Source organism: Saimiri boliviensis, chromosome 2 (assembly GCF_048565385.1).
Source record: "Saimiri boliviensis isolate mSaiBol1 chromosome 2, mSaiBol1.pri, whole genome shotgun sequence".
NCBI lineage: Eukaryota > Metazoa > Chordata > Mammalia > Primates > Cebidae > Saimiri > Saimiri boliviensis.
The window spans coordinates 187,493,711-187,514,623 of NC_133450.1; the positions used below are offsets into that span (position 1 = coordinate 187,493,711).

Here is a 20,913-nt window from a genome sequence, read left to right on the forward strand (position 1 = left end):
CCCATTTTCTGCAGCATGATAATCCTTTCATCTGGCTGTGTTTCCATAGTTTCCAAACTGACTATTCATATTTGCATACTTCCCTGAGAATTCATTTTCTCAGTGTCTTAGCTCTGCCCTGGAACCCTTCAGTTTGCCTCAAGATTCCATTACACCATGGCTGCCCAACTGCTCTTCCTGTCAAGTTGGGCCCAGTTCGGTTTTCCCTGTCTCTGTGTAGTTGTCACTGATCCATTCATGCCATGTACACCTGCTCATTTCTGCCTTTAAGCCTGTCTGAATGATGGCTCAGCTACTGTGATTAGAACAGCCCTGGAAAACCATTGCACTCTACACTCCAGGGCAGTCTCCCTACTAATCAACATCAGCACCCATGGCCCTTTCTCCTCTTCTTCACCAGAGGCCAAACGCTAGAGCAAAAAGACTGCACTTCCAAACACTAGAGCAAAAAGACTGTAGGCTTTATGTGGGAGTCTGGCTTAGTCTCTCTAGAGGAAGATTTGGGCTTGTGGAGAGTTGCTGAGCAGAACACTGGCAGGGAGAGATGGCTGTGAGAAGGAGGCTGGCAGTCACTCTTGTCCTAAGGCATCTGATGGAGCCACCTGACCAGATCTGCTGCCTTGGGAAGATTCAGAAACCATGGCCTCTACTGCTGGGACCTGACCTAGCCTCTCTCCCTGCCACTAGAGCATGAGAAAGACCGCCTGTGTAAGAGTGCTGACTACATGAACCTGCACTTCAAGGTGAAGTGGCTCCACAATGAATACGTGCGGGATCTGCCTGTCCTCCACGGGCAGGTGCCGGAGTACCCAGCGTGAGTCATCATGTGGCTACAGAGGGAAGGGAAGAGGGCCCTCTGGGTGGGCAGAGCTAGTATCCACAATTCATTTCAGCAAGCTAGTCTTGGGGACTGCCTGTTTCAGGTACCAGTGTAGACAGAGAAGTATATTAAACTGTGCCCTGCCATCCAAAGGATCCCAATCTGGTGGAGCTGTCAGGACGTGGCATCTTCCAACCACTAGTTCTAACCCCTAGTTCTCCTGCTCTGGCTGCAGGTGGTTTGAGCAGTTTGTGCTACAATGGCTGGATGAGAATGAGGATGTATCCCTGGAATTCCTGCGTGGGGCCCTGGAACGAGATAAGAAGGATGGTGTAAGTGAGGGGCTTTGGCTGCACAGAGGCCAGGCCAGGTCTCCCAGCAATTAGCTATTGGCAGAAGTTCTCAGGCTTTAGCCAGGATGGCTCTCTCTGCCCTGTGGAGTTCTAGGAGGGTTGTTGAGGGCCACCAAGCCACCCCTGCTGGGCAGAGCCTTTTCAAACTCTACAAGCTTGGGAAAAGATAGCAGCTGTGGATGGTGACCCTGTGCGTGGTCTTTAGTTCCAGCAGACATCAGAGCATGCACTCTTTTCCTGCTCTGTGGTGGACGTCTTCACACAACTCAATCAGAGCTTTGAGATCATCCGGAAGCTAGAATGCCCGGACCCCAGCATCCTTGCCCACTATATGAGGAGGTTTGCTAAGGTAACCATACTTGCCTACTCCCTCCTCCTTACCACCACTACACTCATAGCCACATCACAGGCCTGAGCTCAGCACCTCTTCACTGTGGCCTTCAGGTAAAGCCTTGTGTGACCCCCATTGTCTTTTGCTTGTTTATGGGGCAGACAGATGATTCTGTCTTAGTAGTGTTCTGTGGTTGAGAGGGGTCTTTCTCCCTTACTGTGAGATTCCCCCTTTACCCCCTGTTGTTACTGTTCTGTGATGATAAGTGCCACCTCAGGCAAGAGCCCTGTAGAAAAACTAAGAGCTCCCTTTCCTTTCCTTTTCTCCTCTTTTCTCAGACCATCGGGAAGGTGCTGATACAGTATGCAGACATCTTGTCAAAGGACTTCCCAGCCTATTGCACAAAGGAGAAACTGGTAGGTTCAGGCCCTTGGACTCTTAGAGAAAGAGTGGAAGACATTTGAATCCCTCTTGCTTTTGAAGCTGTCCTCAGAATTGAGGGTTGGGATGATGCTCCTGATGTCTGATTCCCACCACGGCTTTACTTCAGATCCATGCCACAAAATTATAAGAATTTGACAGAGTTCCTGTGAGTCTCATTTGGTACATTATCCTTTGCTAAGCTAGACCTTTGCTTAGTCTTTTTTTTTTTTTTTTTAATGAAAACCTTAAGATACTCAGAGAGTTACAATGGATAATACATTAACACTCGAGTACCTACCACCCAGCTTAAAATTGTTAAAATTTGCTTTTAGTCAAGGAGAATTAGTGCTTAGGGAGAAACTTATGTAATATGTGAAGTTGCTGTGGCTTTTGCGATGGGCCCTATGCTGAAAGGAACGAAGACTCAACAGCTACATTTGTCCCCAAAGCCCTGCATCCTGATGAACAACATGCAGCAACTGAGGGTCCAGCTGGAGAAAATGTTTGAGGCCATGGGAGGCAAGGAGGTAGGTCTTAGGGTTTGGGAGTTGCTGCATATTCCCTTTACTCCTGAGCTTGCCGCAGACCTTCACCCTCTCTTTACTAGCTGTAGGCCAGGAATTTAGCTTGGGGTCTGGGCTGGCTTAGTATGAGATAGGTATTGGGGTAAGGCCCTGCGAGGGAGGAATAGGCATTGGGGTAAGGCTTTTCAAGGCAGTAGGAGGGGTGTGGCACGGTAGAAGAGGGTAAGAGAAGCAGCCTAGCCAGGCTTACCTCCTGTGGATATAGCTGGACCTCGAAGCTGCCGACAGTCTGAAGGAGCTGCAGGTGAAACTGAATACAGTTCTGGATGAGCTCAGCATGGTGTTTGGAAACAGGTCAGTGACCCCATAGTACAAGGCCCTCAGTGCTAGATGTGGTCCCTGGTCCATCCCAGAACCCTGCCCCACACCTCACCATACAGCTGCCCCACACACCATACAGGTGTATGGATCTTCCCTGTACTCATACTGATTGTCCCTGCTGGAACTGCACCAAGAGCATGTGGGAATGGGAGCAAATAGCTGGTGTTGCTCCAGGGACCGTGTGTATTTGGGGAGGGGAAGGCTGCACTGCGGGCACATGTGTAGTTTCCAGGTACGGATTGATGAGTGTGTTCGACAAATGGCCGACATCCTGGGCCAGGTTCGGGGCACAGGGAATGCATCTCCGGATGCCAGGGCCTCAGCAGCTCAGGATGCAGATAGCGTGCTCCGGCCTCTCATGGACTTCCTGGATGGCAAGTGAGTACAGTATTCAGGATTTTCCTGTGGGGATGAGCAAAGCAGAGGCCATCGGGCAGGGGAGCTCCTTAGGGACAGGGGTTCTCAGACTCTCACCCTGGCCTCTCTTGTTGCCTGGACTTGCAGCCTCACCCTCTTTGCCACTGTGTGTGAGAAGACAGTTCTGAAACGTGTACTGAAGGAGCTCTGGCGGGTGGTGATGAATACAATGGAGAGAATGATTGTTCTGCCCCCACTCACTGACCAGACAGTAAGGACACCTCCTTCCCCTTCCTCCTGCTATCTCCCTTCCCCTCACTCCCTGCTTCCTGATGGAGGTGGGGTCCTCTGCTTTTGACTGATTCCCTCTCTGCCCAGGGCACCCAGCTGATCTTCACTGCTGCCAAGGAGCTGAGCCATCTTTCCAAACTCAAGGTACTCTGCGTGTGGGGTCTTCCTGGCATGTGTGGTCCTTCTGAGGCCATGGAGAGAGGGTGCCTGGGGGAAGGAAATTGAAGCTTTGGAGACTGAAGAGGAAAAGGAGGGGATGAATATGTGCTGTGGGCTGGCAGGTGGGTACAAGACTTTCATGACTACCCTGAGCTGTCCTGATGCTGCTGATTTCTCTGGGATTCCAGGATCACATGGTGCGAGAGGAAACACGGAATCTCACTCCAAAGCAGTGTGCAGTCCTTGACCTCGCCCTGGACACCATCAAGGTAGAGATCTCCCCTTTTTCAGACAGTCTTACCACCACACCCACTTGGCCCGGGTATTCCACTTTGCCAGACCAGGTGTCCCTCCAGCTCTTAGCACTCCACATCCAGAAGAGAGCTACTATGTACTGTCAAGGATACAGAGAGAATCAGTTATAGTTAAGTTCAAGATGCTTATAATTGGTAAGGTAATAATAAGGCAGGAACATATGAACTGTGCTTCAAGGCACCTGGGAAAGGTATATCATAGGTCTCAAGTTCTCTAAGGTTCAGATGGGTAAAAGAGCACAAAAGCACTTTTGGCTCTTCTTCCTGCCTGAAATCCTTCTATTTCATTACTGTGCTTGTCCAGAAAGACCCATCCTTTAAACACCACCCTACCTTCAGGAATGTGGCCATTCCTACCAATACTGCCAAATACCCAAATAATACTCTTCACCCAAGAGACTATGACTCTGGTTCTGTGTGTGTTCCTGAATGGCCTATTCTCACAGTCCTCTTCTTGCTTCTCTGAGGACAGTGTTGGGGAGCTGCTTTCTGTAAGGGGATGAAACAGTCACAGGTGCTCTTTTATCTTGCAGCAATACTTCCACGCAGGAGGCAACGGACTGAAGAAAACCTTCCTGGAGAAGAGCCCAGATCTGCAGTCTCTACGCTATGCCTTGTCTCTGTATACACAGACCACTGACACTCTCATCAAGACCTTTGTGCGCTCGCAGACTACCCAGGGTAAGGCCCTGAGGGTTTTGGGTTTCCACTTCTCTCTGATACATATCTTCCCCTAGGGAGTCTGTATCTTCATGCCCTTGGGGACGGATCCCCTTACTTCTTCAGAGAGCCCTTCAAAGTCAGATCTCAGTTGCTTGATGGGACCTCAGTAATTACCTCTACCCCATACCCATTACCAGGCAGAAGAATCACAGAGGCCTGGGAAATATGTCTGAGATTTCTTTTCTCAGACATTACCTGGTCAATGCATGTTTATTGAGGTCAAGGAGTATACCCTGACTGGTAAGCGGCAAGAAGAAGGAAAAATCTGTGAGGAAGCCTTGAGAATGAATGGAAACCATGAGAGATGTGAAGGCTCATAGTGTGGGGAGCTTTGCTGGGAGTTTTCCTGGGGAGAGAAGGCAAAAGACTTTCCAGACTCTGCAGCATGGATGAGGAGACAAGGAAGAGAGGCAAACCATGGCAGCTGCTGGGGGAGGGTGTGGATCTCAGGGCCCTGTGCACAGCTGAGGCTCCAGCCTCAGGGGTGATGCTTATGCACAGGGGACCCAGGAAGCTGGTTTTCTCCCAGTGACTTTAAGTCCTCAGAACACCTCCCTACCTCCAGCACGGCCTGTCCGAAACAAAACGTATCTGCAGAGATAGAGCTCAGACTGAAATTTTGACACTGGCGCAGAGCCTTCCCAGGAGGCGCCTCAGGCACATTTGTTATGGCTGGTTCCAGGGAAACCTGAGCAGGCTACCTGGAAGAGTGAACCTGGTGGGGGAAATTGGCAGCTTAGGCATTACTGAGCTGTGTGTGAATCTGGGGCACAGGGCTGACCTAGAGGGGAGAGGGGTCTAAGCAGATAGACTGGTGATGGAAGGTGAGAAAATGAAAGGGACCTGAAGTGTACTGCTCTATTTCTCATCTATTCTCATTTCTAATCCAGGGTAGGAAGAACAGAGAACAAAAGAAGAGCTGTGAGTCTTACTCAAGGGGACAGGGAGAACTTTTACAGAGCTGGGTACATGTGCAGGCATATACCATCAAGGAAGATCTGAGTTAATCCAGAAAGGCTTTTTAGAAGCATTGAGCTTTAAGCTTGATAAAACATGAGGAGAGTCTGGAATGGGCACACATACTGTAAAAACAGGGTTGGCGACTGCAGGAAGAATCTGTGTGTATGTGTGTACATTTTCTACCCGTTGCTTTATCATTTAAGGGTCTAGGAAATTAGTGCCTACAGCCTCTCTCTTGTCTCACTGCTCTCAGATACCTCCTCTCTGTATTTTTCTACTATTTCTGCCCATGATTTGGTTGATCTCTGACCCATGAAGTCTAATTTGGAGCATTCACACATTGACCCCAGCTCTTTCACTTTCTCCACTCTGCCCCACCTCTGTGTTCCCTCAGAATATGTGTAGAGCTGCTTTGAATGGCTGTTAACTCCTTAGACTGCTAACTGATTCTTCTTTCTCTGTCCTACTGCTGCTACTACCTCTGACTTGCCTGTCCTCATTCAGTGCATGATGGGAAAGGTATTAGATTTACTGCTAATGAGGACATTCGGCCGGAAAAGGGTATGTTGTACACTATGCAGATACAGATCTAACATGGGCTAACACTGACCCCTGGGAGCTAGAATGAGCAACTTGTGCTGGGGGTCGGGGAACCAGCTATCAAAGTTTAGGAGCTCTATCCCAAGTCTTAGCGATAGGTAATGCTTTCATATAACCTAGGAAGAGGTTCTGTTGTTGATCTCTATCCTGTTCTCAGCATTCTCCCACCCATTTGCCTCCGGACAAAGAAGGATTTTCTCTGGGGTGTAAGATAGTGGTGTTTTCTTAAAATGGGGTGGGGCCTCTGCTAAGGGGAGCCTGTAGATTGGCTTTCAGAGTTTTGAACTGGAGAGTTCGTTCTATGTAGGGGCCCCGGTTTGCGGGGGGTGAAGTCTTTCAGAGCACAGCATCCTCCTAACCAGGGACCTCTAGGAATCCTGGGCATAAGTGGGAGGTTGCTGCTTTTAGTTACAGAGGACCCACATTTTTTCATTAAGAGACACCACTAGGTTGACAGAATTCCCAGACACAGATACAAGGTGATGGCACTGTCCTACCCCAACATCTTTCAATGAAAAATCCTTCAGCCTAGGAGATAGACTTTTGGAGATCCTTGAGAGAGAGTCTTAATGCACTTTTGGAAAATGTTGCGCATAAAATGCTGTCAGCTTAAGTTGTGTTACAAGACACAGCCTTTTTCTTTATCCCATTACTTTCCCTTCTCCTATTGCTTACTTCCCATGGTTACTGTGGTAATTGTTTCTTGCTTTTGGGTATAGGATGGTAGCCTCCTCACCTCTCAGTTTTACCCCCTAGAGTTCTCCAATGGGGGATCATCTCTCCATTTGTCCTCAGGGTCTGGTGTGGATGATCCTGTGGGAGAAGTCTCTATTCAGGTGGACTTGTTTACACACCCTGGTACTGGGGAGCACAAGGTCACAGTGAAAGGTAAGTGATGGACTTACAGGTCTGCCCTTTCCTTGCCCAGTGGCCTCACTCATTGCTCAAAGGCAGGGGCTGCTCATCTCAACCCTCCAGCTCCGCCCTCCTCCAAGGGGAAGGTCACCTGGGGTTTAAGAACTGGGAATTCCTGGTGGGATCCCTCACAGGTTTCCCTTGTTTGGGCAGTGGTGGCTGCCAATGACCTCAAATGGCAGACAGCGGGTATGTTCCGGCCTTTTGTGGAGGTGACCATGGTTGGCCCACACCAAAGTGATAAGAAGAGAAAGTTCACAACCAAGTCCAAAAGCAACAACTGGGCCCCCAAGTACAATGAGACATTTTACTTGTAAGTTACAGGGTGGGGAACCTGCAGGACTCGGGGATGGGAGTAAAACTTGAGAGGGTGTGGGGAGAGGAGGGCTGGGCTGGATGGCAGACTAAGGTGAAGTCAGCTGAGGACTCTCAGCTCTGGCCTCATAACTTCTATCCTGTGCTCACAGCCTCCTGGGAAATGAAGAGGGGCCCGAGTCCTATGAGTTGCAGATATGCGTGAAGGATTACTGCTTTGCCCGGGAAGATCGTGTGCTAGGGCTGGCTGTGATGCCTCTGAGGGATGTCACAGCCAAGGGCAGCTGTGCCTGCTGGTGTCCCTTGGGCCGGAAGATCCACATGGATGAGACAGGCCTGACCATTCTCCGGATTTTGTCTCAGAGGAGCAATGACGAGGTGGCCCGAGAGTTTGTGAAACTCAAATCAGAGTCTCGTTCCACGGAGGAGGGGAGCTGAACACCTTTGGTTCCTGTGCCAATAAGGCAGCACCAATTTCACAAATCAGGGCCAGTGGCAGTTGGCTGTGTAACCAGCTTAGGGTCTTTGCAGTCAAGAGGCTAACCCCTTCAGTTAAAGATATTTGAGGAAAATTTTGGGGTGGTGATAATGTAGCTTTTCACAGAAAGGGTCATGAAGCACTGACCAGCAGGACTGTGGTACCAGGGGCTGGGATATGGAGTTACCACATGGAGAGATTTTCCATAGAGAGAGAGACAGACATTTCTGAGAGTGTCAGCCATTCTTGGTAGACACCCCTCCACTCCACATCCCACCTCTATTTGTCTCCATGCCATACCTTATCCAGTTAGACACATACATACCAAACATTAGAAGAACAAGTTTAGAGGGTATGGAACTTGTGCCTGGCTGGATGGGTAGTCAGTTGAGCCTTTTGCTGAGCCCTGTTGTCTGGACTGGAGTATGGCCAGGGCAGGAGTACATAGAATAGAATTTAGATTCCACTGATTTTCTATGGCTCCAATGAGAACAAGGCTTTGAAACTGAACAAGATACCTTCTAGAAATAAACTGTGCTAATCCCCTTCCCCAGATTATATCATGAGTAGAACTAGGTTCACGTGGTGCTTCAAAGCCCTAAGCAGAATATTTCTTTGGACCCCAGACACTAGGGGCCACCTGCCTGGGAGTCTCCCTACCTCACTCCTCTAGGCAAGGGAGTGATGCTTCAAGACATGATAGGCTGTTCTAACATGTATCTACCTGAGGGCCATTTGAAGGACCTAGGAGTATTTTCTTCTTGGGTAGGCCCTGAACAAAGCCAAAAATTGTAGAAAATCTAGAAAGAGTCCTGCTCATCTGTGGCCACTGCCTTCTAGCTGTCCTCCACTTTGCAGAGAGAATCTAGACTTTGGTCCCTCTCTTTCATCTGGATTATTTGTTATTCCCCTCCTAGATATTCAGCCCTACAGAAGGAGCCTGGACTCTGATCCCTCTGTACAGGCTGGATGGAGGGGGCCCTCAACACTACCTGGGAGGTCAGAGACAAACTATTTCAGAGAGTTAGATGGACTTCCCAAGACTGGCTCAGAGATGTGATAAGGTTCTTGGATTTCCTCTGTAGCAGCCTCCTGGACTTCCTGAGGACTCAGCATTGTCTACAGATGTATTTACCATTACATGAAACAAGAAACCAAGCATCTTTGCTGTTGTTAATTATTATATGTGCCATTGTTACAGGAGATTATAGGCTAATCCATAATAAATTATCTCATAGCAGCCTTTGGGGTTTGGTAATTCTGCTAATGTGTGGAAAGCCGTGGAAATGACTCCTCTATAATGGCAGATTTTGGCCTAGTTGTCCTTTGTTGCTTCACACTCCTCCTTGACACCCATACCTGACAGCCAGTGGGTGAAACCTAAAGTGGTTCTGGATAAGCACCACTGGGCTAACATCCTGGCCTAGACCTGAGACCACACATCTAATTAACAGAGTCATGGGACCTATGGCATCAGCTTCCTGCAAAAGGTCCAAAAGAGTAGCAGGAGAATTATTCTGGTGAAAACTAGTCAATACTTCTCTTCCCTTTGTCTAGAATCACTAGGACAGATCACAGCCTGGGTTGTGAGGACAAGGCAGGGACCCACTGAGGAGAGGTTTGCCCGCAGGTCGTGGCAGAGGGCTGGGGCTGCCACAGACAGGTCAGAGGATTAGGTTTAGGACCATACCTTGGCCTTTTATTCAGACTCTATTCAAGAAAGAAGAGTTGCAGTAGAAAGCCTACTCCCAAAGGGGAAGAAATAAGGTAAAAGGCCTTCTGGGCAAATAAGATAGTGCTCCTCTACTCTCTCAGCCTCCGCTATCATTATTTGTGGGACAGGGACTAACGGGGCACCAGGCAGGGAACTAGGTCCGTTTCCACTGCTTGCTAAATAAATCCTTAGAGTTCAGTTGCTCATTTAAAAAATTCCTCCTCCTCCCTGCTTCTCTCCCAAGCCAGCCACTTAACATTTCTGCCTCAAAATTACCTCTTGAATCCATTGTGTCGCCTCAGTTCTCACTACCACAAGAGTTGTGGCAGTTTTCAGGTTCTCTTGCCTGAGTTACTGTCATAATCCCCTGCTTCTGTTCTTCCCCTGCTCTCTTCACACACTCTAATAAATCCTTCTCCTATTAAAGCTATTCAGTGGTCAACGATAGCCTCCAGGCTGAAACTCCAAGACCCTCCAAGATAGCGCAACCGGCACCACCCGCCTTTCCCCCATCCTGCAGCTATTTTAAAGTACTGGTTCCAGCAGGTCCCCGACACGCACTGTGCGCTCCTACCCCTCAGTGTCTGCACATGCTGCCCTCCTTGCTGGAATGTCTGCCAGCCTTTTCTACTGCTTTCTAGGCTCCGGTATCTGGACGCCATGCCACAGCACTCTACATTGCTATAATTTACTTGTCTGTCTCCCCTCATCAGTCTGCGATCTACCCAAAGGCAGGATCTGAATGTTTGATTTCCATTCCCCCAGCGGCCAGTGTAGTATAGGTACTTCAAAGCCTGACCGGCAGCTAGAGGCCCCCTCCTTTGGGAAACCACGTGGGTCGGGCGCCTGAGGACAGGGGTATGGCCAGAGGCGGGCTCATGGGAGATGGTCGTGGTTTGTGGGCGGGGCTCTGCTCTAGGCCGTAACCTGGGCTCTACAGCGCCTGCGCGGAAAGGTGCGTTAAGATGGCTGTCGCTGGAGTCCGAGGCTGTGCGGCGACGGTGAGCTATAGGCGCCCAAAGGGGGCGCCCATGTAGAGGTTATCGCCTTCTCCCTCCCAATATTCCTTGAAGAGACCTTCTCCCCTTTCAATATTTCCAGTACGTCCATCCTCATGTTTTGTTGAGACCGCTGCCCATACTGGAGTATACTGGTTTTCCAGACACTCCCACAGAGGACATATTTGTCGAGGTTAGCTGAGAAAGGGGGCTTTATCCCCGTATAATTCCTAAAGGGCACGCATTCTTCCAGTTATTTCATGAAGCAGATACCCCCAAATCTCCAGCAATTGCATATTCCTGTTAACTCAGGGAGTTTTCCAGCACTATTCAGATTCTCTGAGAAGTAATAATCCTTGTCCCATACTTGATCTGAAGTGGCACGTTTGCTATCATTCCCTCCCACTCTGTCATAGGATACCTACTCCAGAGGGAAGAGTCAGACTCTGGCTAGCTACCCATGGTTTCAGCAGGCTTTCAGATTTGAATTAGCCACTGATTTCTGTAGGCTATAGCTAATCAGAATTAGAACAAAAGTACCTTTAGCAGTGGACTTTTAAGGAAGAAAAGTCACATCTTTCAACTTAAGTTGTAGCCCATGTATTCGTTGTGAATTTTCGGACTAACTCCCTGAATGATCCTCCCGAGTCCAGAAGCAGACAGGCAAAGCTGAAGAAGCGACAAATAATGGAGATGGTATTGAAGTAAGAGTCAGAAGATTGGGCCCAGGTCTGCTACATTCTAGTCAGGAGATGACCTGTAACTTCTCAGAGCCTCAGTAACTTGCATCTGTTACCTAGGACTAATAATTCCTGCATGTCTACCTCAGAGTGATCAAATGGGCTCTAAAAACTATACATTTTCTCTAAGTGTATAGGGGATTGTTATAAATGATCCTCTGCATTCTAATTAACTTCCAAGTTATTTGTCTTGCTTGGTCCTGGGTTCAAATATAACAGATATTTTTTGAGCACTTACTATGTGCCAGGTGTTCATCTAGGCATGAGGCCTAGCATTGAACAAAAAGAGACAAAAACCACTTATAAATTTCAGAGTGGGTCATCAGCATATTAAGTGCCTACTAATTACTCAGTGCAGCGTCAAAGCATGGTGAAGTAGTAGGAAGAATCTGGATTCTAGACTTAACTGTGCCGCTATATAGCTGTGTGAGAAAGACTTTTTCCTTGTGTGAGCCTGAACCTCCTCATCTGTAAAATAAGGAAGTTAAAACAAGATAACCTCTAAGGTTCTTTCCAGCTAAAATATGTTTATCACTTGAGATTCTAATTGCTTAAGTTCCCTACCACTAAGGAGCTTATTGTCCTGCTGGGATGACCAGACTGGCAAAGCTGAACAGTCATAGAACTACAAGGACAAGAGTGCTGATGTCACACTAGGTTTGACACAAGAGTGGTAACAACAGTGTTGCTCTGTAGGTAATAGAGTATTTAGAGAGACTTGTTGGACTTGGGAGGATGGGAGGCTTTGGATTAGAGGAAGAAGAGGAAATTCTCTTGCAAATATTGCGAAGTGAATGAATGGAAGTATCAAGGAGAAGAAAATATGCCATTTATTATTTTTCTAGTGTATCATAGTCCTGGCAGAAAAATAGTTGGTATTTAAAAGGGTTGAACTGAAAAGAACCCATATAGAGGTCTGGGCAGTGTTAAGGGGATTAACAAGGAGTGGTGAAACAGAACGACAGTGGTGAATTAGTAGCACTTCTAGACCTGAAAGGGAAAGGTGAAAAGTATTGTTACCGGAGCCCAGTTAGAGACAACTTTGTACGAGGGACTGCCTGACAAGAGACATAGCCATAATGCCAGGTGCAGGGTCTCACGCCTCTCAACACTCTGGGAGGCTGAGGTGGAAGGATCACCTGAGGCCAGGAGTTTGAGACCAGCCTGGGAACATAACAAGACCTAGTCTCTACAGAAAACCCCAAGAGAAGGTTTTCGGATCTTGCACAAGAAAGAATTTGAGACAAATTCATAGAGCAAAGTGAAAGCAAGTTTATTAGGAAAGTAAAGGAACAAAAGAATGGCTACCCCATAGGCAAAGCAGCCCCAAGGGCTGCCTGTTGCCCATTTTTATTTATTATATGCTAAACAAGGGGTGGATTATTTATGCCTCCCCTTTTTAGACCATATAGGGTAACTTCCACATTGCGATGGCATTTGTAAAACTCTTGAGCTGGTAGGAGTGTAGCAGTGAGGACGGCCAAAGGTCACTCTCACCACCATCTTGGTTTTGGTGGGGTTTAGCTGGCTTCTTTCCTGCAACCTGTTTTATCAGCAAGGTCTTTATGACCTGTATCTTGTACCAACCTCCTGTCTCATCCTGTGACTAACTGAGAATGCAGCCCAGTAGGTTTCATCCTTATTTTACCAAGCCTCTCTTCAGGATGAAGTTGCTCTGGTTTAAACACTTCTGACAATGTTATCATTTATTTATTTATTTTCAGTGTCTCTGGGTCATAGTATCGTTATTTAATCAAACACCAATTTAGGTTTTTCTGACTGCATACAGTGGCCCACACCTGTAATCTCAGAACTTTCGGAGGCCCAGACAGGCAAATCACTTGAGGTCTAGAGTTGAGACCAGCCTGGCCAACATGGTGAAACCCCGTCTCTACTAAAAATACAAAAATTAGCTAGACATGGTGGTGCATGCTGTAATCCCAGCTATTTGAGAGACTGAGGTGGGAAGGGAAGATCACTTGAATCCTGGAGGTGGAGGTTGCAGTGAGCCAAGATGACGGCACCACTACACTCCAGCCTGGACAACAGAGTAAGACTCTGTCTCAAATAAATAAAAATAAAATAAAAATTGTAGTTTTTCTGTGAAGGTATTTTGTAAATGTGCTTAACATATATCATCAGTTGACTTTATGTGAAGGAGGTTACCCTCTATAATGTGAGTGAGCCTCATCTGATACGTTGAAGGTCTTAAGGACAAAAACGGGGGTTTACCAAAGAAGAAGAAATCCTGCCTGAAGACTCTAAAAGTCCTACCTGAGTTTCCTGAGATATATATTTGTATCTCTATATGTAGATATTTATATATGTATCTATAAATATATATATCTTTCTCTCTATGTATATAAATAGATAGATAACTTTTGTTTTGTTTTGTTTTGTTTTTTTGAGACGGAGTTTCGCTCTTGTTACCCAGGCTGGAGTGCAATGGCGCGATCTCGGCTCACCGCAACCTCCGCCTCCTGGGTTCAGGCAATTCTCCTGCCTCAGCCTCCTGAGTAGCTGGGATTACAGGCACATGCCACCATGCCCAGCTAATTTTTTGTATTTTTAGTAGAGACGAGGTTTCACCATGTTGACCAGGATGGTCTCGATCTCTTGACCTCGTGATCCACCCGCCTCGGCCTCCCAAAGTGCTGGGATTATAGGCTTGAGCCACCGTGCCCGGCCTGATAGATAACTTCTATTGTTCTGTTTCTCCAAAGAGACATATATCGTTCCTGGACTGAATGTTGTTTACTTCTATTGTTCTGTTTCTCCAAAGAGACATATATCATTCCTGGACTGAATGTTGTTTACAGGAAGTTGAAGTCTTCACATTTTTTGAAAAAACAATTCATGCACAAGGTTATACAAAACCTTAAGTAGCCAAAAGGGTATAGAGTGAAAATTGTGTCTCCCTTCTACCCCTAGTGTCCTACCTCCCAATTACTCAGTTACTCTACTGTTATTAATTTGTTGTAAATCCTTCCAAACATGAATATAGCTAGAACATTGAATAAATGGGACCCATAGAGGCTAATCATAAAAGCACTTTATTTTTGTCTCTTGTTTTTTAAACTAGGCTATTTCCCTCTTGCCACTAAGAAAAAGCAGGCCCCATTTCTTTTTCAGTGGCAAATATATGGAAAATTCCAGATAAAAGTAGTTATTCAAGCCGAGTGAGAGAAAGTGCCCTCCTCTTGCTGTTCCCTCTCCCCTTTACCCTTAACTTTACTTCAGCCTCTGAGAAACCTCCTCTTTCTACATAACTCATTTTGAAAACCCCTGCTTTACATTATTTTCTTGAATAAGGAAGGAAATTGACAGCTTCCCAGAGTGTTGGTATTGCCTTTTATTGTAGATGAGAAAAGCTAGGAAACTGTGGGAATAAATCATTTGTTTTAGGTGTGAATGATTTAGGAATCCAAGCTAAGAAACAGAACTGAGGCTTCCAAATTTCCTGTTAGTGTTTTATTATCTCACCCTTGCTCCTAATTTTAAAACCAAGTTTGTTTAAAGAAAGCACACTTGGTTTCTGAGATGCTCTTCAACAAACTCTTTTTTTTTTTTTTTTTTTTTTTTGAGAAAGAGTCTCACTCAGTCGCCCAGGCTGGAGTGCAGTGGCTCAATTTTGGCTCACTGCACTCTCCGCCTCCTGGGTGTAAGCGATTCTCCCACCTCAGCCTTCCACCATGCCTGGCTAATTTTTGTATTTTTAGTAGAGATGGGGTTTGACCATGTTGGCCAGGCTGGTCTCAAACTCCTGACCTCAGGTGATCCACCTGCCTTGGTCTCCCAAAGTACTGGGATTACAGGTGTGAGCCACCGCACCTGGCCAACAAACATTACCTACTATGTGCAAAATAGTTAAGACTAGCTCAGTAAACTCTGAATCATTTCTACTGACTGAAAGAAATAGAAGATAAGCCATCCCAAAGGATGGGATGAAGTAGTATACATCTAATAAGGAGTTTACTTTGTGAGACCAGGAAGTTACAAGTGCTAGAAGGAGATTGTGTAGACTCCAGTATTTGTGCAGACCCAAATAAAAGCTCCAGACAGAAAAGAGGGGTGTTTATAGCACACAGTAACTTTATGAAGCCTGCCTTATAGACTGAGAACTCTTGAGGAAGACTGTAAGTTTGGAAATAAGGGTGATAGCTAAGAAACTAGTGTTAAAGATTCCTCTCTACTCCATTTTGTGTTTAAATATTAGTTTATATTCATCTTCAGCTCTTTAAACTATCTAAAACCAAAGTCAAGTTTATTGAAAGGTTATTAGGGAGTCCATGAACCACTTTGGGAAGGAGAAAGTTGTAAATGAGGGTTTTGAGGCTCCCTCATTTCAGTAGAGGAAACAGGGAAAAAAGAAAAAAACCCACAATGAAGGAATTTGGCAGATTCCCAAAAGCTGGGAATCAGAAGCAGATCTAGTCATCTAAATGGCATTATAGACTGGTAGCTGTTTGAATATCTTCCCACCGCTCCCAGAGTTTTAAAGTTCCCAAGTTTAGAAGTTTTTCCTAGAGTGTTTTGCTATGAGAAGGAAGTTATAATTGAAATAAGGAGGGGACAAAACAGGGAGTTTGAGAAGTGTCCTGTGGAATGCCGGCAGTTTTGGGATTGTGCCCTTTAAATGCATTTTAGGATAAGACTTGCTTTCTATTTCCTTTTTGTTGTTGTTGTATATGTTCTTCCACTGCATCCGAAAAAAAAGAAAAAAACTTTTGTTTTCTTCTGTAATTGTTTGCTTTGCTGAGGTTCGTGTGCTAGGAATCGGGATGGGGAACCTTGATTTCTGGAGTAACTGTGGGGATTTGTGCATTGGGTATAATAGTGAATTGAGAGAAACTTGGACAGAATAGACTAGAAGTTTTTATGATTTTTGTACAACAGTTTGGGGGAAATGTAGCTTTTATTTTAGAGAATGATAGCGTATCTGCTTCTGTGAGAGCCCTTTCCTCAGGTTCTCAAAAGCATTTAAGTCAACCCGGAGTCCATTCATGTGTAATCTCCTCTGATATTTTTTGTTCTTTTTTGTTGTTGTTGCTATTGTTGCTGTTAAGAGACAGGATCTTACTCTGTTGCCCAGGCTGGAGTGTAGTAGTGTCTGTCTTCGTAACTCACTGTAAGCTCAAACTCCTGGGCTCAAGTGATCCTCCCACCTCAGTATCCCAAGTGACTGGGACTATAGCCATGAGCCACCATGCTTGGCTAATTAAAAAAAAAAAACATTGTAGAGATGGAGTCTCACTACATTGTCTAAGCTGGTCTTGAACTCCTGGCCTCAAGCAATCCTTCCGCCTCAGCCTCCCAGAGTGTTGGAATTACAGGCATGAGCCACTGTGCCTGGCCCTGTGCTGGATTTTTTGTTGATGAAGATATTTTTTTCTCTAGAAGACAGATTTATTCATTAAGTGTCCATTATGCCTTCTGTGGACACAGTCTAGGTTATTTTAGTACTAAGAGTCTGGCTATGCTGGTATCACAGTAACGTCATTTCTATATTTCATTGTGTTTGCTATATTTTATGTGGTTTTCAGACTGAGATAAATATAAACAAAGACCTGTCATTAAAGTCTGCCCACAATACAAAATATTAAGTATTTTACGCTTAATACGTTCACCAGTCTTTTGTGTACAAGTGAGTGTGGTGGATACAGGATGCTGGCAGCACAGAATCACAGCTGTGGCTTAGGGGAACTTGAGGTTGGTTTGTAACATAATGCCAACTGGAAGACTGTAGGCTAGTAGGTCAGTACCCAGCTCCTAGTTTCAGGTCATCTATGTTATGCAATTTCAGCTCAAGGTTGGACAAGTTATTTCTACCTTTGGATTCTCCTAAGTGAAAGAGCTTTAGTTCCTACATCTGTGTCCTATAGAGGCTAGTGCTATTCCTTAACTTCTCTTTGGCACCTATTGTATTACTCTTAGGTTTTTCAACATCCTTTTTCAAATGTCATGATAGTGTCCCCAAGTATTTAGTAATCACAAAGGGAAAACATAGTAAGTTTATAGCAGAAAGTCTGGCAGACACTATCTTAGCCAAGTGATCTAGATTCATACCACCAAGAATATATAGGACACATCACACAAATCCAAGTTGAGTCACATTCTGCAGAACAATTGGCCAGTACCCTTCAAAAGTGTCAGGATCATAAAAAGCAAGGAAAGAATGTGGTACAGTAACAGGTTGGTGGAGACTAAGGGCACATAACAACTAAGTGCAATATGGGATCCTGAGTTGGTTCCTGGAACAAAAAAAGATAATTGTAGGGAAAATGGTAAACTATTAAATTCTATACTGTAATTAATAGTATTGGCCAGACACGGTGGCTTACGCTTGTAATCCCAGCACTTTGGGAGTTGGGTGGATCACAAAGTTAGAGTTTGAGACCAGCCTGGCCAACACAGTGAAACCCCATCTCTACTAAAGATACAAAAATTAGCTGTGCATGGTGGTGGGTACCTGTAATCCCAGCTACTAGGGAGGCTGAGGTAGGAGAATTGCTTGAACCCAGGAGGCAGAAGTTACAGTGAGTGGAGATCGTGCCACTACACTCCAACCTAGATGACAGAGCTAGACTCCATCTCAAAATAATAATGATAATAATAACAGTATTATGCTAAGGTTTATTTGTTAGTTTGTTAATTGTTCTATGGTTTGTAAGATACTAATAGAAGGATGAAGTATGGGTGAAAGGTATGTGGAAATTCCTAGTATTATTTTTGCAACTCTCTGTAAATTTAAAATCTCAAAATAAAACGTTTTTAAAAAACGTGCCCCAAATTGGACATACTAGTTCATAAAGATTATTTTGAAAATTATTCTCCTGAATAAGATAGCAAGAGTATTTGCCTATGGTTGGTCAATTCACTGTAATTTTTTTCAGTTCTTTTTATTATTATATATTGAATAGATATAAAATTTATAACAAATGTGTAGTTGTAAAGAGTAACGATAGCAGAAGCACAAGTATAGCTTGGAGCTCTCAGTATTCTCTATCTTATCCTTTTCCCTCTCTCTAACCTCTATCCTGAATTTCCTATTTTTTTATTTTTGACTTTTCTTTATAGGTTTCATACTTTTCTTTATAGGTACCTTGAGGTATTCCTAATGATATAGTTTTACATGATCTTTTTTATGTATGTAAATGATATAATACTGTATGTCTTCTTCTGCATTTTTTCTACAAATATTATACTCCTGAGATTTATCAATGTTGATATCATTCACTCATTTTCACTGCTGTATTGCTTTCCATTGTGTGACCGTACTAGAAGATATTTATTGATTCTATTGTTAATAACCATGTGTTGGTTTCCAGTTTTGCTGTTATAAGCAGTGCTACTTCATGCATCCTTGTGTGTGACATATAAAGTTTCCTTAGGATATACACCTAAAAATGGACATGGTAAGATATGGAGTACATGCTTGATCAACCTTTTAGATAAGGCCAAATTGTTTTCTAAAGTGGTTGTCCAACTTTTAATATCACCACCAATATATAAGTGTTCTAGTAGTTCCATTTTTTTCTGTAACACAACATTATCAGACTTTAAATTGTTTTACCAATGTGGTGGGTGAGTATGTTAAAATATTTAACTGTTGCTAATTATTGATTGACTACTTTGTGCAAGCACTGTGGCAGGCAATTTCATACGTTAATTAATTTAATTCTCTCAAAACTCTTTTAGCCCCATAACAAAGACTGATGCTATACTTCATTTTTAACACATAAGTACCCCTAAACCTCTTTCTGACAGATTTATTTATTAACTGGTCTTTCTCCATCCTGTATCTAAGTTATTTACTTTTTAAAAAAATGACCATTTTAGAAGAAATTTGAGGCAGAAAGTTGTTAATAATTTGAAGTCACATTGTTGTTAATTAGTAGCAGACTTTCAATTAAAATCCAGTTGTCTGGCTCTTAGTCCACTTTTAAAATTTAATTTTTTAGAACAGTCTGTGAATGAAGCAGCTCTCTGAACTAGAATAGGTTCACAGAGACCCTCTAATCTATTTTTTGCTCCATTTCATTCTTTTTTCCTTCTACACCTCAGTTCTTTCTCCTATCCCTTCATATTTTCCATGTCTTCTCTGAGTTTAACAGCTTAAATATACTTTTCAGTTGGTGCCATGTGACATGATGTATGTGCAGAGAACGTCACAAGATTGATGAGCAGTTGGTTCCAGCTGGAACAGTCATTACTCAGGCCCCTAGTTGGCTGGTATGTGCCTTACACCCATTTCACATTTCCAGGTGTGCTGCTTATAGGGATTTGGCCAGACTACGCTCTCAAAGCTGCTAGTGTCCCTGAAGGGATAGGAGAGCATCCAGAACTTCAGGCCATCCCATCCTTTGCTTTCCTTTTTCAGCAGTGGTAGGAACCCCAGAAAATGCTATTAACTTTCTGGCTCCTAAGGGTTTAGGATGCAACTGTGCCTACATTCCTGAAATATGAATTGTTTTCATAATGAGATCACTTAAGACTCACTGAGGGCAGAACTAGAAGATGTATTATCTTTCCAGAGTGATCACAATTGTCAAGGTTATTTTTTTTTTCTAGCTGTTGAGTATATCATGGCTGGGAACGCCATTTTACTTAGACTTTACACCTCTCTCAAGATTATGATTTTTCCACCTATGTTGGGATGTCTGGGACAATTGAGGTGAAAATAACTATAAAGTTTTCTAGTCTTGACTCATCTATTCTTAGTGATTTGGGGGACCTGAAAGAAATTGATTAAAGTAAATATACTTTATTGGCCTTTTCCGAGTTGGGTTAAGAATGGAGAGAAAAATAGGAAACAAAGAAGGATATGTCTGTATAGCAAATCATGGGGTTTGATAAAGTACAATTTTTCAAAGGTTAAAAAAAACCTGACTTTTATATGACTATGAAATGAATAGGTCTCAAATATTTTATTTAATATATTAATTAATGAGGGAACCAGTAAGATGTTAAGATCAGTTCAAATGAAAAATTAAGAGCTAAATATTTATAGGCAATTTAATAAAGGAATGTCAAAGTACAATTTCTGAATTATATACAAACTAGTTAATGTCCTAAAGTGCAATAAGTCATAAACTTTGGAGTCATCTTTTCTACCGGACATAAAACATTTTTGTTACTGCTAGATAAAAATCTCTGAGTTAACCTCTGCCCTAACAAGTTATAAAATAGTCCAGTCAAAAGAAAACTAATCAAAGATAAAAACCCAAAAGGGTACTAAAAGATCGTCTATCTTTCACCTATTTTTAGGTTTCAGATCATTTTTTTGACAATTGTAGTCATCAACTTCAACTTGGTTGTCAGGAAATGAAATCTGTTTCCCAAGCTTCTGAACTATAACTTTATGATTAGGATAAATAAAGTGAATTCTAAACTAGCATATGTGTCTTAGGGATAGGTCATTTTGGACTTCATGGACCAAGTTCCAAGTTTCTTAAGAATACGTTTGAATGACACAGTATCAGCATGAGAAATTCTCATTCTGAATCTTTATTTCCTT

At 44.1% G+C, this 20,913-nt stretch overlaps 2 protein-coding genes across 12 annotated transcripts in view; both read left to right on the top strand.

The window, feature by feature from the left end:
- The window catches only part of UNC13B (unc-13 homolog B), a 237,284-nt gene extending 228,100 nt beyond the window's left edge, over nt 1–9,184 (top strand). For 4 of the 8 annotated variants that reach the window (XM_074395017.1, XM_039474777.2, XM_074395015.1 and 1 more), the window contains 15 exons: nt 688–814; nt 1,056–1,152; nt 1,379–1,522; nt 1,843–1,920; nt 2,377–2,454; nt 2,717–2,805; nt 3,058–3,210; nt 3,337–3,460; nt 3,568–3,624; nt 3,828–3,908; nt 4,487–4,634; nt 6,141–6,197; nt 7,032–7,124; nt 7,305–7,464; nt 7,619–9,184. In XM_074395017.1, coding sequence (XP_074251118.1) covers nt 688–814; nt 1,056–1,152; nt 1,379–1,522; nt 1,843–1,920; nt 2,377–2,454; nt 2,717–2,805; nt 3,058–3,210; nt 3,337–3,460; nt 3,568–3,624; nt 3,828–3,908; nt 4,487–4,634; nt 6,141–6,197; nt 7,032–7,124; nt 7,305–7,464; nt 7,619–7,904 — 1,772 coding nt within the window. In that variant the 3' untranslated portion in view covers nt 7,905–9,184. The remainder of the gene's footprint in view (nt 1–687; nt 815–1,055; nt 1,153–1,378; nt 1,523–1,842; nt 1,921–2,376; nt 2,455–2,716; nt 2,806–3,057; nt 3,211–3,336; nt 3,461–3,567; nt 3,625–3,827; nt 3,909–4,486; nt 4,635–6,140; nt 6,198–7,031; nt 7,125–7,304; nt 7,465–7,618) is intronic. The other 4 variants (XM_074395019.1, XM_074395018.1, XM_039474778.2 and 1 more) reach the window with 1 other exon arrangement.
- Nucleotides 9,185–9,262: 78 nt separating this feature from the next.
- LOC101029989 (phospholipid-transporting ATPase FetA-like) overlaps nt 9,263–20,913 on the top strand; it is a 98,836-nt gene continuing 87,185 nt past the window's right edge. For 2 of the 4 annotated variants that reach the window (XM_074395023.1, XM_010331694.2), the window contains exon 1: nt 9,263–10,659. The gene's annotated coding sequence lies outside the window, so the exon portion shown is untranslated. Of the gene's footprint in view, nt 19,629–20,913 lie in introns of all 4 variants that reach the window. The other 2 variants (XM_074395021.1, XM_074395024.1) reach the window with 2 other exon arrangements.